Source organism: Malaclemys terrapin, chromosome 11 (genome assembly GCF_027887155.1).
Source record: "Malaclemys terrapin pileata isolate rMalTer1 chromosome 11, rMalTer1.hap1, whole genome shotgun sequence".
NCBI lineage: Eukaryota > Metazoa > Chordata > Testudines > Emydidae > Malaclemys > Malaclemys terrapin.
The window spans coordinates 39,971,963-39,986,938 of NC_071515.1; the positions used below are offsets into that span (position 1 = coordinate 39,971,963).

Below are 14,976 nucleotides of genomic sequence, written 5' to 3' on the forward strand. Positions count from 1 at the left end.
TGGAGAAGAGTGTGGCACTTGCATTCTGGAAGCTTGCAGCACTGAATTGCTATTGGTCAGTGGGAAATCATTTTGGAGCTGGAAAACCCAGAGTTTGGGCCATAGTGATGGAAGTTTGTAGAGCCATTAAATGTCTCCTGCTATATCGGACTGTGACCCTTGGCAATGTGCAGAACATCACAGATGGATCTGCAGCAATGGGGTTCCCAAACTATGGTAGGGTGATAGGTAGCAGGCATATCACTATTTTGGGACCAACCCACCTTGCTACAGAGCACATCAACAGAAAAGGCCACTTTTCCATCATCATAAAAGCGCTCATGATCATCAGGGACATTTCACAGATAACAATGTAGGCTTGTCAGGGAAGGTGCATGACACACACATTTTTAAGAACACAACTATTCAGAGAACTGTAACCAGGGACATTCTTCCCCGACTGGCAGATTACCACTGGCAATACTGAAATGTCAATAGTGACCCTTACTCCCCCGGCTCATGAAGCTGTGCACTGGCCACCTCAACAGCACCAAGGAAAGATTCAAATACTGGCTCATCAGGTGCCCCATGACTGTTGAATGTGCTTTTGGTAGACTGAAGGGACGCTGGATTGGATCTCAATAGATTGGATCTCAGCAAGAAAAACACCCCAATGGTTATAGCTGCATGTTGTGACCTACATAATATCTGTGAGGTGAAGGGAAAAGGGCTACCACCAGTGCTGTGCAGTTGAGGGAGGCTTTAAAAGAGCATGTCAAGAGTCAGCCATAGCACAGCTCTCATGAAATAGTGTCTGTCGTGTGTTTTAGATTATATATTGGTTTGGTCCAAGCCTGCCACTATGAATTCTGGAACGCTTGATGTACATTGTGTCTTTGCCTCCCATTATGTGTTTTGCAGTGCCTGGTGTGAACTAATAAAGATACTGAGACTTTCCAAAAACTATGTGGAAAATAGCAGTTAACCAAATTAAAGTGCAAACAAAGACATACAAGGCTATTTTTTTTTTTTTACCAGCACTGTTAAGAGGGGGAAACACAGTTTACAAAACCAGGTGAAAATGGAAGTAAACAATAAATATTTATGTCCATGTAAGTAAACAGTAGTTCAATGTAGTCCGTTGTGACTACTAGTTTTCTCAGGTCGGTATGTGTGTAGCTTTGGTTCTCCTTGTTGTCCCCCGGTTGGAGTGGTAGGTGTAAGGATATACACTGTGGTGCCATGTGGTATGGTGGGAGTTGTTGGGGGCAGGGACCATGCAGTTCTCCAAGGACTGCACAGGCTGCTGGGTCTGGGATCTCTGGGCCTGTAGGTCAACCATGCTCTGCAACATTTGTGTTTGTTGCCTGAGCAACCCCATTACGTCCTGGTACGTTTCCTGATGCACCTCTTGGTTCTTTTGCATCTTCTGCAGCAACCACTCTCTCCATTCTCAGTCTTTCTCCTTTTTCCCGTTCTGAAGGGCACTGCCAAGCCCTTTGATCATAGTCCAAGGCAACTGTGGCTGGGAGGATGGATCTTGCATAACCTACACTCCTTAATCCTTTTCCTTCTCCTCTTGATCCGGGTCAGATGTTCAGTGCGGGGGAACCCTCAAGGCCATCACACCAGAAGCTGTTGATAAAACCAGACAGATACACCATTAGATTTATAGTCACAATGGAAAAGAAAAGCTAAGTCTCAAAACTGCCTTATGTCATTCCCATAAACACTTTTAATAAGAAATGCTTTATTGCCACTGTGGCTTTGGAGAGCCTCACTACAGCACCACTCTATCTCAAACCATGGTGAATATGGAGGAGTCGGAGCAGGGGGTGTTCTGTTCCATGTTGCTATGAAGTTTAGTGTTACACCCCCTCCATCCTCTCTGGTACAGGTATAGGGAAATGGCAGGGAATATATTGGCACTAGTTTAATAGCAAAAGGGGAGGGTAAAAAGAGGGAAGATAGGAGCACTCACTTAGCACAAAAGCAAGATGTTAAGAACAATATTAATCAAGGATCCAAAGGACATGAAGAGAAGAAATTCTTGAATTGCCTTTACACCAATGCTAAGAGCCTGGGTAACAAAAAAGAGGAACTGGAATTGCCCGTTTATGGGAATGCTAAAGAATCCCACCACGGTAGCATTTCACTTCAAAAAGGGGAACTACACAAAAATGAGGAAGCTAGTTAAACGGAAATTAAAAAGAACAGTTGCAAGGGTGCACTGTGTGCCAACTGCATGGAGACTATTTAAAAACACCGTAACAGAGGCTCAAACTAAATGTATACGACAAATAAAAAACACAGTAAGATAAAAAAAATTCCAGCATAGTTAAACAGAGTAAAACAGGTGGTAAGAGGCAAAAAGACATCCTTTAAAAATTGGAAGTCAAATCTTAGTAAGGAAAACAGAAAAGGAGCATCAATTCTAGCAAGTTAAGCAAAAAAGCTTAATAAGGCAGGCCAAGAAAGAACTGGAATACTGAGGTGCTAAAGGAGCACTCAAGAAAGACAAGGCTATTGTGGAGAAGCTAATGAATTCTTTGCATTAGTATTCAGTGCAGAGGATTTGGGGGAGATCCCCATAGTTGAGTCATTCTTTTTAGGTAACAAATCTGAGGAACTGTCCTAGATTGAGGTGTCATTAGAGGTGGTTTTGGAACAAATTGATAAATTAAACTGTAATAAGTCACCAGGACCAGATGGTATTCACTCAAGACTTCAGAAGCAACTCAAATATGACATTGCAGAACTACTAACTCTGGTATGTAATCTATCATTTAAATCAGCCTCTATACCAGATGACTGGATGGTAGCTAATGTAACACCTATTTTTAAAAAAGACTTCTGACCGCTAATTGCCAGGATCGCTTCTGTAAGCCTAACTTCAGTACCAGGCAAACTGGTTGAAAATAAAGTAAAGAACAGAATCATCAGATACACAGATAAACACGATATGTTGGGGACGAGTCAACATGGCTTTTGTAAAGGGAAATCATGCCACACCAATCTATTAGAATTGTTTGAGGGATACAGTGTACTTGGACTTTCAGAAAGCCTTTGACAAGGTGCCTCACCAAAGGGTCTTAAGCAAAGTAAGCTGTCATGGGATAAGAGGGAAGGTCCTCTGATGGATCAGTAACTAGTTAAAAGATAGGAAACAAAGGGTAAGAATAAATTACCATTTTTCACAACGGAGAGAGGTAAATAGCTGGGTCCCCCAAAGACAATGGTGGACAACCTGCGGCCCATCAGAGTAATCGGATTGTGGGCCGCGAGACAATGTAATTGTAAATGGGGAATCATTATCGAGCTGATGTGTTTCCAGCAGTGTTTCCAATGGGGACCGGTTCTTGGCCCTATGTTATTTAACATTTTTATCAATGACCTGGAAGAAAACATAAAATCATCCCTGATAAAGTTTGCAAATGACACTGCAGAGTGGTAAATAATGAAGAGGACAGGTCACTGATTCAAAGTGATCTGGATTGCTTGGTAAAGCGGGCAAGCAAACAATATGTGCTTAATATGGCTAGATATAAAGGTATACATCTACAAATAAGTTTTATAGGCTATGCTTACAGGATGGGGGCATCTATCTGGAGAAGCGGTGCCCCTGAAAAAGATCAGAGGATGATGGTGGATAATCAGCTGAACATGGGCTCCCATTGTGATGCTGTGGCCGAAAGAGCTAATGTGATCCTAGCATGTATAAATAGGGGAATCTCGAGTAGGAGTAGAGAGGTTATTTTACCTCTATATTTGGCACTGGTGTGACTGCTACTGGAATACTGTGTTCAGTTCTGGTGCCCATAATTCAAGAAGGAGATCAGACAAGATAATGACAATGGTCCCTTCTGGCCTTGGCATCTATGAATTTTCACAGGAAGGGGTTTATTTTGGCTGATATCTCATTCCTGAGGGTCACAAAGACACAGAGCTCCCAGCTGCAGTTGGCATCCCAAAGCTGCCCAGATGTGTGTGCTGCCAGCCTGTTTATGTCAATGATACAAGCTGAATTCACCACAGTGTGGCATGGGAAAGTCTCCTATCTCAGGGGAAGAAATTAGGCTGCCACCCCTAGAAATCTTTGGGAGAGGATGGCAGAGTATTTCTCAAGAGGATAGAAGAGAAATCCTATTCTGATAAACAGAGTACTCTGCATGGCAAACCATCTAGCCCAACAAGCCAAAGAATTGAAAAGCTGATGTGTCACCAACTCTACCTCGGTTAGTTCTACCCCTACTTGAGCACAGAACACTATTCTGATAGGGACTGTGTAACTGAAATACCATAAAACCCTTCTTAGGATTTATTCCCTAACATAATACAAGTAAGCAACAAAAAGTCAATACTTTTGTCAAATACAGGAGAGAAGCAGGGAGCAAGATAAGGTTTTAGAGAAAGGAAAAGCAGAAAAACAAACAAAAAAAAACACACACACAAGGAATAATGCACGTAAACACTTACCCAAGCTCCCTTCCCCTTCTCCTCAGCGGGCTCATCTGTACTTGTCTGGCAGGACTGGCTATTCTTCTGCAGAGTTTCAAACTGGTTCTGGAACATGGTTTGAGTCCCCCACCGTGTTTCCTCTCTTCTCTTCCGCCATGCTGTTCATGGCAGGAGCGTCTATCTCTGGCGCCTCCAAGGTATCCAAACTTGTCTGCAAGGTGCTGGTTGGGATTCTACCAAGTATGGCAAGGAGTTTGCTGTAAAAGTGGCAGGTCTGCAGGGCAGCAGCAGATTTCTTGTTGCCCTCCTTCACTTTGTGGTATGTTTGGCATAGTTCCTTCACTTTCATGTGGCACTGCCGTTGATCCCTGTAATGCCCCTTTGCTGCTGGCCCTCTGCTTCCTGCTGCTCCCATTGGCAAACTGCGGCCACTGGGAGCTGCGGGGGGGCGTGCCTGCAGACAGTCAACGTCAGCAAAATGTCTCACCGCTCACAATCAGATTATCTAGATGGGCTGCAGGTTGCCCACCACTGGGCCAGAGGTTGATGAACTAATGACAGCAATCAACCCATCTTCTGGGAACAGTTAAAGGACAGAAAGGAAGTGAAAAGGGAAGGCTAGCCAGAGCCGCAGGGTAGAGGATCTCACGATAAATTCTTGCCTCTCCATTCCCAGAGAATGGACTATTGGGGAAGTTTACATCCAATTGTACGTTGCTGCACAAGGGACTGTACTGGTGAAGTGGTAGAGGAGACCTAATAGATAACACACTGGTACTTGTAAACTCGGAAGTGTCCAAACTGTTTGTGGTAATCCAAAGGGCGAGAAGGGGGCCTGTTACAGTGCCCCTAACAAAACACAATAAGGTAACCAACCAGATACGACCTATCCCCAGTGGCTGTTACAGATAGACTGGTCACCAGGCCAGACAAAGATATAGAGGAGGGAAAAAGGCGCTTTAATGTCTTTTTTTTTTTTTTTTAAATAAATAGAGCATTTATAATTTGAGCTATGTAGCAAATATAGTCAAACTGCTATTTTTTCCTCTTTTTATATTTTGGCACTACCTCAACCTAGAAAAGTAAGTGTATGAATATATTTAAATGTTTTCCTCCAAAGAAAGTACCATACAAATAAACACACAATTTCCCCTGATTATTGTTTCTGAATTATTTTAACAATTAGAAGTCACTTAAAAAGATATATTTTATTAAACATTAGACAGTGCAAGTGTAAGTTCTGTCACATTCCTTTATCAATCTACTAGATAAACATTTTTTACCTACTACTAATTCATTTAGTCTCTAAATACAATATCATGTATCTGGCAACCTAGCATTATAAGCAGTAGACTAATCTTAGAAAACAAACTACACATATAAATGGTACAGGAGAAATTTAAAGTCTTAAGGCTTGTCTATATGGTCAGGGCCGGCTCTGGCTTTTTGGCCGCCCCAAGCAAAAAACAAAACAAAACAAAACCAAAAAAAAAACGGGGTGGCCAGAACGGCAAAGCAAAAAAAAAAAAAAAAACCAAAGAAACCGCAACGCGGCTGGAGCGCGGGTGCCGGCTTGGGGGGAGGGGGGGGAGGGAGGGAGCGGGAGAGAGAGAGAGAAGGGGGCGGCCAGGGCTACAGCAGGGGCGCTGACACGCGGCACCTCCCGCTGCACCACCTCCTGCCGCCTGCCGCGAGGGCTCCGCTCCGGTCGGTGGGGAGGGAAGAAAGAGGACTGCCCTGCAGGGCGCTCTGGTTCTCCGCGCCACCGCCCCCTACAGGGCGGCCGGAGCAGAACAAAAAAAAAAAAAGCAGCCTAGGATTGGGCAGAACGCCGCCTCGAACAATCTGCCGCCCCAAGCACCAGCTTGCTCAGCTGGTGCCTGGAGCCGTCCCTGTATACGGTACTTTAAACTGCACCAGAGGGATGTAAATTTTAGCCTGCACTAACATGTTGTGCACTGCTGGCATGCACTAAAAGCTCCCTAGCACATGTTAATGTAGTCCCATTTCAAACAGTACTATATTAATGTGCTCTAGGGAACTTTTAGTGCATACTAGCAGGATCCACATGGGACAGTCAGTGTGTGACATACAAGTGAAAACTACAATTTTCACCTCTCTGGTGCAGACTAAAGCACTGTGTAGACAAGGCCTCAGTGGTATATAACCGGATTTTGTGAATGAATCAACTATCCTAAACCCAACAGCCTTTTACCCTACAATAACATTTACTGAAAACTAGTCAATTCTGTTCTTAAAGGAACACTATTTGGCCCCAATACTCCAGTGTGCTACAGCAGCTTTGCATTGCCCCGGCAGCACAGAGAAGCCCTAAAGCTGATGTACCTAGACATAGGATTCTTCGGTAGCATAGAGGAATCTTCAAGTGGTATGAAGCTAACATACCAGAGCTCCTATGCTACCTCCTCCCCTGGTTGCTGCCATAAGGGGATGGCTACGATATCCTTGTACCCAGCTGATTGCAGGAGGGCATTGGCAGCCGGCATAGTTTAAAACAGCCTTTAAGCTTCTCTAATTTATGATGAGGATTGGCTGTTCCCCTCCCCTCTGCACTTCCAGAGGTGGGTCATTGTTGTTGTAATACAGGTGGTGATGGCCATGCTCCCTTCTCCAGCTTCCCGACAGATAATTAATTACAAAGCTGTGTAAAAACTATTAGAATTAACTGAATACCAACCAGTGACCTAGGCTAATGAGCCCACAAACGACAGTCATAAAAAATTAAATGTTGTCCCTTGGCTATTGAAGACATAGGGGGTGGGGGCAATTGCTGGAGACGCTGCTAGCAGAAAGGACATTACTGGGCAAGAATTTCCCATTGTGCGGCCCACTATCTCCTACATTGAGATGTCTGGGAAGTAGTGAGCAGTGAAAATAAGTAGGGAGGGATAAAGAACCAGATCATTTACTTTCAAAGGGAGAGGTCTTCCAGGTAGTACATTAAGTCATCTAGATATTTGGCTAGTTTTACAACAAGCTATATAAAAAACACTTGTAAAGTCAGTATAAGCTAAAATTTCATACAACTCCAACTCCAAAATGAATTGAAATAGAACAGTCAAAGGAAATGTTCAGGAATAAAGCAAACCACCTCTAGCTGCTGTTATACAGTATATAGAGGCAGAATATATGGAGCAGTATATAAAGGCAAAAATTCTAGTGGCAAACTGGAGAAGCAGTCATGGCCAGTTCAGGCTGTGCTGCAATGTGGCACCACCCCAGAACTGCAGAGAGAACAGCTCAGACATCTCAGAATTGTGGGAGATGCTGGGCTGCAGAAATAAAATAAACTTCAATAACTCACTTAACGGATAAGAGAGAGACGTGTATACCCAGTTGAGTACATTTATTAAAATATCCCTGTAGTTAAAAGAATGTCAAGCAATTCAGTTCATAGCTTGCAAAAATAATTGTTTTGGTTCTTTTAGAAGAGGCAGTTTTTGTCATCATTTCCATACTTGCTTTCAAAATATCAAAACTATTAAAAATTCAGTGTTGACTAAAACTGGCTACACATTATATTACCTTGCAGATAGGATACAGTAAGCCAACAAAATATAGAGCCATGCAGGAAGCCTTCTGTGATAAAAACTGCCTTGGTTCGGGGCTTACAATGCTAATGTACAAGGTCTACATGACAGGACAAATGATGATGAAGTCAAACTGAGTATGGACTATGAAATTTATTTATGCAAAGTGATGGGAGAATAAGATGGAGAACTCCGTTTGAGAAGTGCCTAGTCTAGGGTATGTCTACACTATGGCAACTATACCCGCATAGCTACAGTCCCATAGCTATGCTGGCATAACCCCATAGTGTAGATGCAGCCTTCAGCAATGGAGGGTTTTTTTCCATTGGTGTAAGGACATTGTCTCCCTGAACAACAGTAGCTAGGTCAATGGAAGCATTCTTCCTTCAGCTTAGCTGTGTCTACATTGGGGGTTGAGTCGACATAGCAATGGCACTCAGGAATGTGGATATTTTCACACCCCTGACTGATGTAGCTGTATGTCAACCTAAATTGTAAGTGTAGATCAGGCCCTAGTTGAGAAACCCTCCAGTCCTGCAACTGACTCAATGTGGGTGCAAGCAATGTGACCAGTTAGGTATTGCAGCCGTAAGTGCATTCAGACAGAATGTCAGTAATGTTAAGAATACATTTAATCATAGGTAGAAATAGAAACATGGTTTCCAATTATGTAGACATAATTAGTTTATTTAAGACTTTATGCCATACACTTACAACAGCAAAACAAAAGCATTCAGTTCACAGTTTGAGTTAGGATCTAGCAACGTTAAGACCTTCTATATTATAAAAAAAAAAGTCAAAGGAAGAGTCCTCACCTGTAACTATGCCATAGTTAGGAGGTTCTATAACAGCTCCATAGAACTGAATGATGTTTTTGTGACTGAGCACACTGAGTATTTCTGCCTGTTCAAAAACCAAAAGAAAAAGTTTGACTATTAATAATAAAATGTATTTGCTGCAATAATATATATTAGACTCCATGCACAAACCACACATCTCATATATGAATCAGAAAAATAATGTCCACTTGGGGTATTCTCCTTAGAAAACCTACCTGTTTCAAAACACAGAGAGAGTTTGGAAAATGCAGAGTTCTCAGCACTTCTGAAAATCAGGCCATTTTTTTAAATGCCTAAATAAGGATTTAGGAGACTAGTTTTTTTAAAAAAACTTGGTCAAAAAAGATTTTGGGGTTTTTGTTTGTTTTTGTTTTACAATGGTGTGTTTAATTTTTGGGCCTCTCAACATTTGCAGCTCTATAGTATATTCCAATAGTACTACTAATAATAATAATAAAATGTTTATTTTAAAAAATAGTCAATGATTTTTTTAAAAAAACATGTTATTGTTTTACACACACACTCTAGAAGTGGGGGGTTATAGAATGCAAACACAGCCATACTATACATTATCCCTCACAAAAATGCCTTCCTTGAAATATTACATTAACCTCTGAGCTTCTACTAGCTAGATCAGTCACAAGCATTGGAAGGAAACAAAGTCATGGTCAGTAAAGCAGTCAGCCCCACTGAGTAATAATACATAAAAAAAATAAGGGACCTTGGCAAGCTTTATTACAGCAGCTACAACCACCCTAACAAATATAAAGCCACTGGCAAAACAAACCTAATTTGTCTCTACCTTTTGTACTGAGTGCCATGGTATGAATATACACGTGCATGTGGAAGCCTATAGATGTGTAATAAGTAAACATTTCACATGGTTACAATAGTTTTTCTCTTGCAGCCTTTTCCAAATAACTTCATCAAGGTTTGAATTAGCACCTTTAGCTGGTGTGCTATGGTTTGCATATGCTGAATGCAAAAGTTTAATCATAGCCTTGAACTTAACCCCAAGATTTCTGATTGCACAGTGTACTATGTTGTTTCCCCTGCTCAATGAGATTTGAGTTATTATCACAAATGAACAGAGTGTAATGCACAAACAACTTCCATAGGATATAGAATTTATATTCTACAGGTGTGGTACATGCATTTCATGTTTGTATGATACATGGAGAGTTTCAAAATTCTTTTTCAACGTTCTGTCCCTCCACAGCATAATTAAATAATTTTGATTTTTTAAAACGTCTCATTATGTTTTCATCAGAGGTGCAAAATCATATTTGAGGCTTTTGTAAGGTTATTGTGAATTTCAATGCTGGAGGACCTGATTCACCTAGATGGGTGCAAGGGCATTTAATTTGCACCTACCTAAGCAACTGTGCCAGAGGTGCGATTCACCACCAACAAAGGACAGACAGTTATATTCCTGCTATCCCCGGAGGGAATCTGCCAGTGGGCTGGAGCTTTGAACTCCAACCACAGGTCCACAGATACCCTGCCAGCAGCTGTTAAAATATTCCGACTAATACTCCTATATTGCCTGCTTGAAAATTAGATCTCAGTCCCTGAATCCTAACAATATCATGAAAAGTGAGATGAACAAATTCAAGTCTCTTAATTCAGGCCCAACACAAATGAAAACATCTAGGATTCTTTTGTTTTGTTCAACACCCCAGTGCCCTGAAAAAACAAACTCACTCTTCTTGTGTGACCACCTGAAAACTCATGTCCTCTTCACCTAGAAATATGATGCTACAATTAAAAAATACGTCCACACACCATGGCTTGTGTTATTTTTTTCATGCTAAACTTCCCCAGGGTCACGCTTTTAGGCTCTAAATATACCAAGAATTTAACTGAGAACCATTAAAACATATTAAAATCATGTGATGAAACGATTTTCAATTTCATTGCAAGAAAGGCCCAAAGCAAGTGCTTGTACTTTAAGCTCCGATCCTGTAATAGCTCACAAGCAAGAGGAATGTTGTGCCAATTCAGAGCCCCACTGAAGTCAATTGAATCTATAACTGCACTATCAATTGCAGGATCAGAATCTAAGGGTATGTCTACACTGCAATTAGACACCCGTGACTGGCTCATGCCAGCTGGCTCGGGCTCGGGCTGTGGGGCTGGTCCCAGAGCTTATGCTCCTGCCCAAGCCTTGAAGTCTACATTGCAATGGAACAGCCCCAAAGCCCGAGCCCCACAAGCCCAAGTCAGCTAACATGGGCCAGCCGTGGCTGTCTAATTGCAGCATAAACATACTCTAAGAGTCCTCATCAAACCATCAACTCAGATGATGTAGAGCATACTACCATACATTATTTACAATGTAGTAACAAATACACTTTGGTCCATTCAGGGCAGTTACAGGCATTGATGTACCCATTGCTTTTAATGCATTTTTTTCTTGATCTTATGCTGCTGTTCACATCTCTTAATTAAGATGTAACTGATGCCATAGCAAGCTTGTATCTAGGACTGGGGGAAGAAGCTATTAATCATCCATAAAATCTCCCAAATTAGGAGGTCATAAAAAACATCTCCTCCTGAGGACCATTATTCCTAGAGAGAAATCTTTTCTAGGCCTCTTTTAAATCAATCACGCTGCTGTCTTTAGAGCTGGAGATTCCAGCCAGTTCCTTTCACTTCTTGCTCTTTTCCATGGCTCAGCTGTGGATTACATTAGCCAATTTGCAGCAGGGACCAAGCAAACAGCCAGTCATCTTTATCAATGCAGTTGTGCTTTGAAAATCTTTTCTCCCCTTCTGACATGGATGTTCCAGGTTCTAAGTGAAAACTTGTAGATAGTCACTAGTTGACTAAATATCTAAGGACCAGATTTTCAAAGTTATTTAGTTGCCTAAACACAGACAGTGTCTAGTGGGATTTTCAAAATCATCTGGGCACTTATGAAAATCCCCCTAGGCACCTATCTGCAACTTTAGGCACCTAAACACCTTTGGAAAACTGGGCCTAACTGACTCAGTCATACACAGCCTGGACACACTGTTGAACTACAATTTGACATGCAGGACAACCACAAGTGGCATCTAATTTACTGATGATACCCCACACCCAGTCATAGGATAAGTCCTTGGCTAGTCACAAGGTAATAGCAATCATCACATCACATTACCAACCACTCATCACACAATATTCTAAAACAGTTCTGGATGAATCTGAGCACTTGCTGATCTCTGTTAACAATATGTATTCCACTGAAGCGCAGATTGGACAGCATTTTGCGGGGAGGGGGGAAGAGGAGGGTGAATCAGAAAACCAAACCAAACTACTTTGCTATGTTTGAAAACTAAACCATTGACAAGAAATTAGAAGACAAAGCAAAGTACATTAAAATACATATTTTAATTAAATTAATACTCATGAAGTGTGGCCAGTGTGGCAGCACTAGAACATGAAGTCCCATCTTTACTCAGAAGACACGCAGAGTGCAGCCAGCAGGAGTGCAAGCTACCTCCATGCACCCTGACATTGTGCCCAACCTTGACCTCTCAGAATCATCTCCCCTGCTGAAAGGATAGTTTATCTTTATGTCCATTTGCCAATGAAAGTATCAGTGAACACCAACTGTCATGGTGGCTAGTGTGCTCTGGAGATCTATAAACTAGAAACTGAACAGAGACCTCATCACAGATGCCTCTAAACACCATCTATTAGGTTTCTATTAGTGTTGTGCTTTGTATTCTAGTGCAAATACATAAGCATCAATATGAATTCCCTGTGTTCTTTGCTGTCAGTATTAGAGGCCCCTGAGCCTTGGTTATACTTATGAACAGCCCCAATACAATACTGCATTTACTGACCACCAATCAGTATACCTCTGCCTGTGCTGACCCTTGAGTGTAGACAAGGCAAGCCAGGGCCTGCACTGCTTGAACTTATCAGGATATATACCAAATATATGTAAAGATAAATTCCAATTGGCTCAGGATATGTCTACACTTAAACCACTGCAGCTGCGCTGCTGTAGTGCAGTGGTCATCAAACCGTTGACTGCGATCAACTGGTCGATCCTGGAGCCTCTGCCGGTTGGTCACGATCTCCGGGCCACTAAAAGTCCAGCGGCGCAGCATGGGTCAGGCAGGATTCCTGCCTGCCCTGGCCCCACGCCGCTCCCGAAAGGGCTGGCTGCTGGCACGTCTCTGCGGCCCCTGGGAGGAAGGAAAGGGGGGGAGGCGGCTTTGCACTCTGCCCCCACCCCCAGCATTGTCCCCGCAGCTCCCACTGGCCAGGAACGGGGGGCAGTGCTTGCGAGACCCACTGCTAGGGTGACCAGATTTTTAGGTGTTTGTCCCATGTACCGACCGATCGGGACACAATTTGTCCCGATATTTGGATCCGCCGGCAGTTGTGTTTTTTTTTCTCCACCGGCAGCACTCGGCTTTTTTTTTTGCTCCGCCGGCAGACCCCGCTCCCCCCATGTCCTAATATTTTCATCCTCTCATTTGGTCACCCTACCCACTGCCCCCCTCCGCCCCAGGGGCCGCAGAGACATACCAGCAGCCAGCCGCTTCCAGGAGTGGCGTGGGGCGAGGGCAGGCAGGTAGCCTGGCTGAGCCCCACTGCACCGCCGCCTGGGAGTCACCTGTGGTAAAACATCTCCTGGCCAGATCCTGCCTGGAGCTTCCTCCTGCACCCCAACCCCCTGCCCCAGCCCACACCCCTCACCCTCTCCTGTACCCCAACACTCTGCCCCAGCCTGAAGCCCCTTCCTGCACCCAAACTCCCTCCCAGAGCCCACACCCTTCACCCTCTTGTGCACCCAACACTCTGCCCGAGCCCAGAATCCTGCACCAAATTCCCTCCCAGAGCTTGCACTCCTCACTCTCTCCTGCCTGAGCCCTGCTGTGCCGCTGGTCGGGATCCGCCTGTGGTAAGTGCCTCCCGGCCAGAGCCTGCACCTCATACCCCCTCCTGCACTCCAACCCCCTGCCCAAGATCAGAATCCCCTCCTGCACCCAAACTCCCTCCAGGACCCCGCACCTCTCACCCTCTCCTGCACCCCAACACTATGCCTCAGCCTGGAGTCCTCTCCTGCACCCAAACTTCCTCCCAGAGCTTGCACCCTGAACCCCTGCCTCAAGCTCAGCTCAAAGGCCCTCCCACACTCCGAACCCAACTCCCTGCCCCAGCTCAATGAAAATGAGTGAGGGTGGGGGAGAACGAGCAACGGGGGGAAGGGGGTGGGAATGGAGTGAGCGGGACGGGGCCTTGGGAAGGGGCAGGGCGTAAAAAGGTTGGAGACCACTGCTGTAGTGCTTCAGTGTAGACACTACCTTGGATGATGGGAGGGGTGATCCCATTGGTGTGGGTAATCCACCTCCCTATGAAGCAGTAGCTAGGTTGACCTAGAGCTGCCTATGCCATGAGTTAGGCTGGCATAGCTACATCTCTCAGGGGTGTGGCTTCTTCAACCCCCTGAGAGACATAGCTATGCTGATGTAAGTTCCCAGTGTAGACCAGCCCGCAGCTAATGCAAGGTCTGGCTTGCTCTTGCTTACACTTAGGAGTTAGCACTAATACAGGTAGATTGATTGGTGGCTGAATTGCAGCTATTCAGGTGTGTAGACAAGGCCTTAATGTCAGATTGTGAATTCCATTCAAAATAGATACAAGGGAAGAATTTCTGGATGATATTTTCATCCTCTGGTCAGATGACCTAAACTCCCTCATAGATTTCCACCACAACTTCACTCCCCACCACCCATCCATCAAACTCTCTCTAAAACACTCCCAGACCAGCATCAACTTCCTGGTCACCACGATCAGCTTCAACAATGGAACCCTGCGGACAACTACAGACAAGAAACCCACAGATCACCACACTTAACTTCGCAAATCCGGTAAACAACCCCAAAACACCAAGAAATCTGTTATCTTCAGCCAGGCTCTCGGAAATCACAGAATATGCTCCGAGGAGAAAGTATGGGATACACATATTAACACACTTAAAAACTCCTTTCACCAAACAGGGAAACTTCACCAGAGAAGTAGATCACATCATAAAATGGGCCACTCAAACACCCCAAAAGAATCAGATTCAATCCTAAAAAAACACCTTCCAACTGCACACCCCTAGTCGTCACCTACCACCTCACACCACAATCCACATGATCATT

At 43.9% G+C, this 14,976-nt stretch overlaps 1 protein-coding gene across 3 annotated transcripts in view; it reads right to left on the bottom strand.

Moving 5' to 3' along the window:
* The window catches only part of MAP3K20 (mitogen-activated protein kinase kinase kinase 20), a 130,236-nt gene that overhangs the window by 77,437 nt on the left and 37,823 nt on the right, over positions 1 to 14,976 (bottom strand). For all 3 annotated transcript variants that reach the window (XM_054043675.1, XM_054043673.1, XM_054043676.1), the window contains exon 3: positions 8,804 to 8,891. In XM_054043675.1, the coding sequence (XP_053899650.1) occupies positions 8,804 to 8,891 (88 nt within the window). The remainder of the gene's footprint in view (positions 1 to 8,803; positions 8,892 to 14,976) is intronic.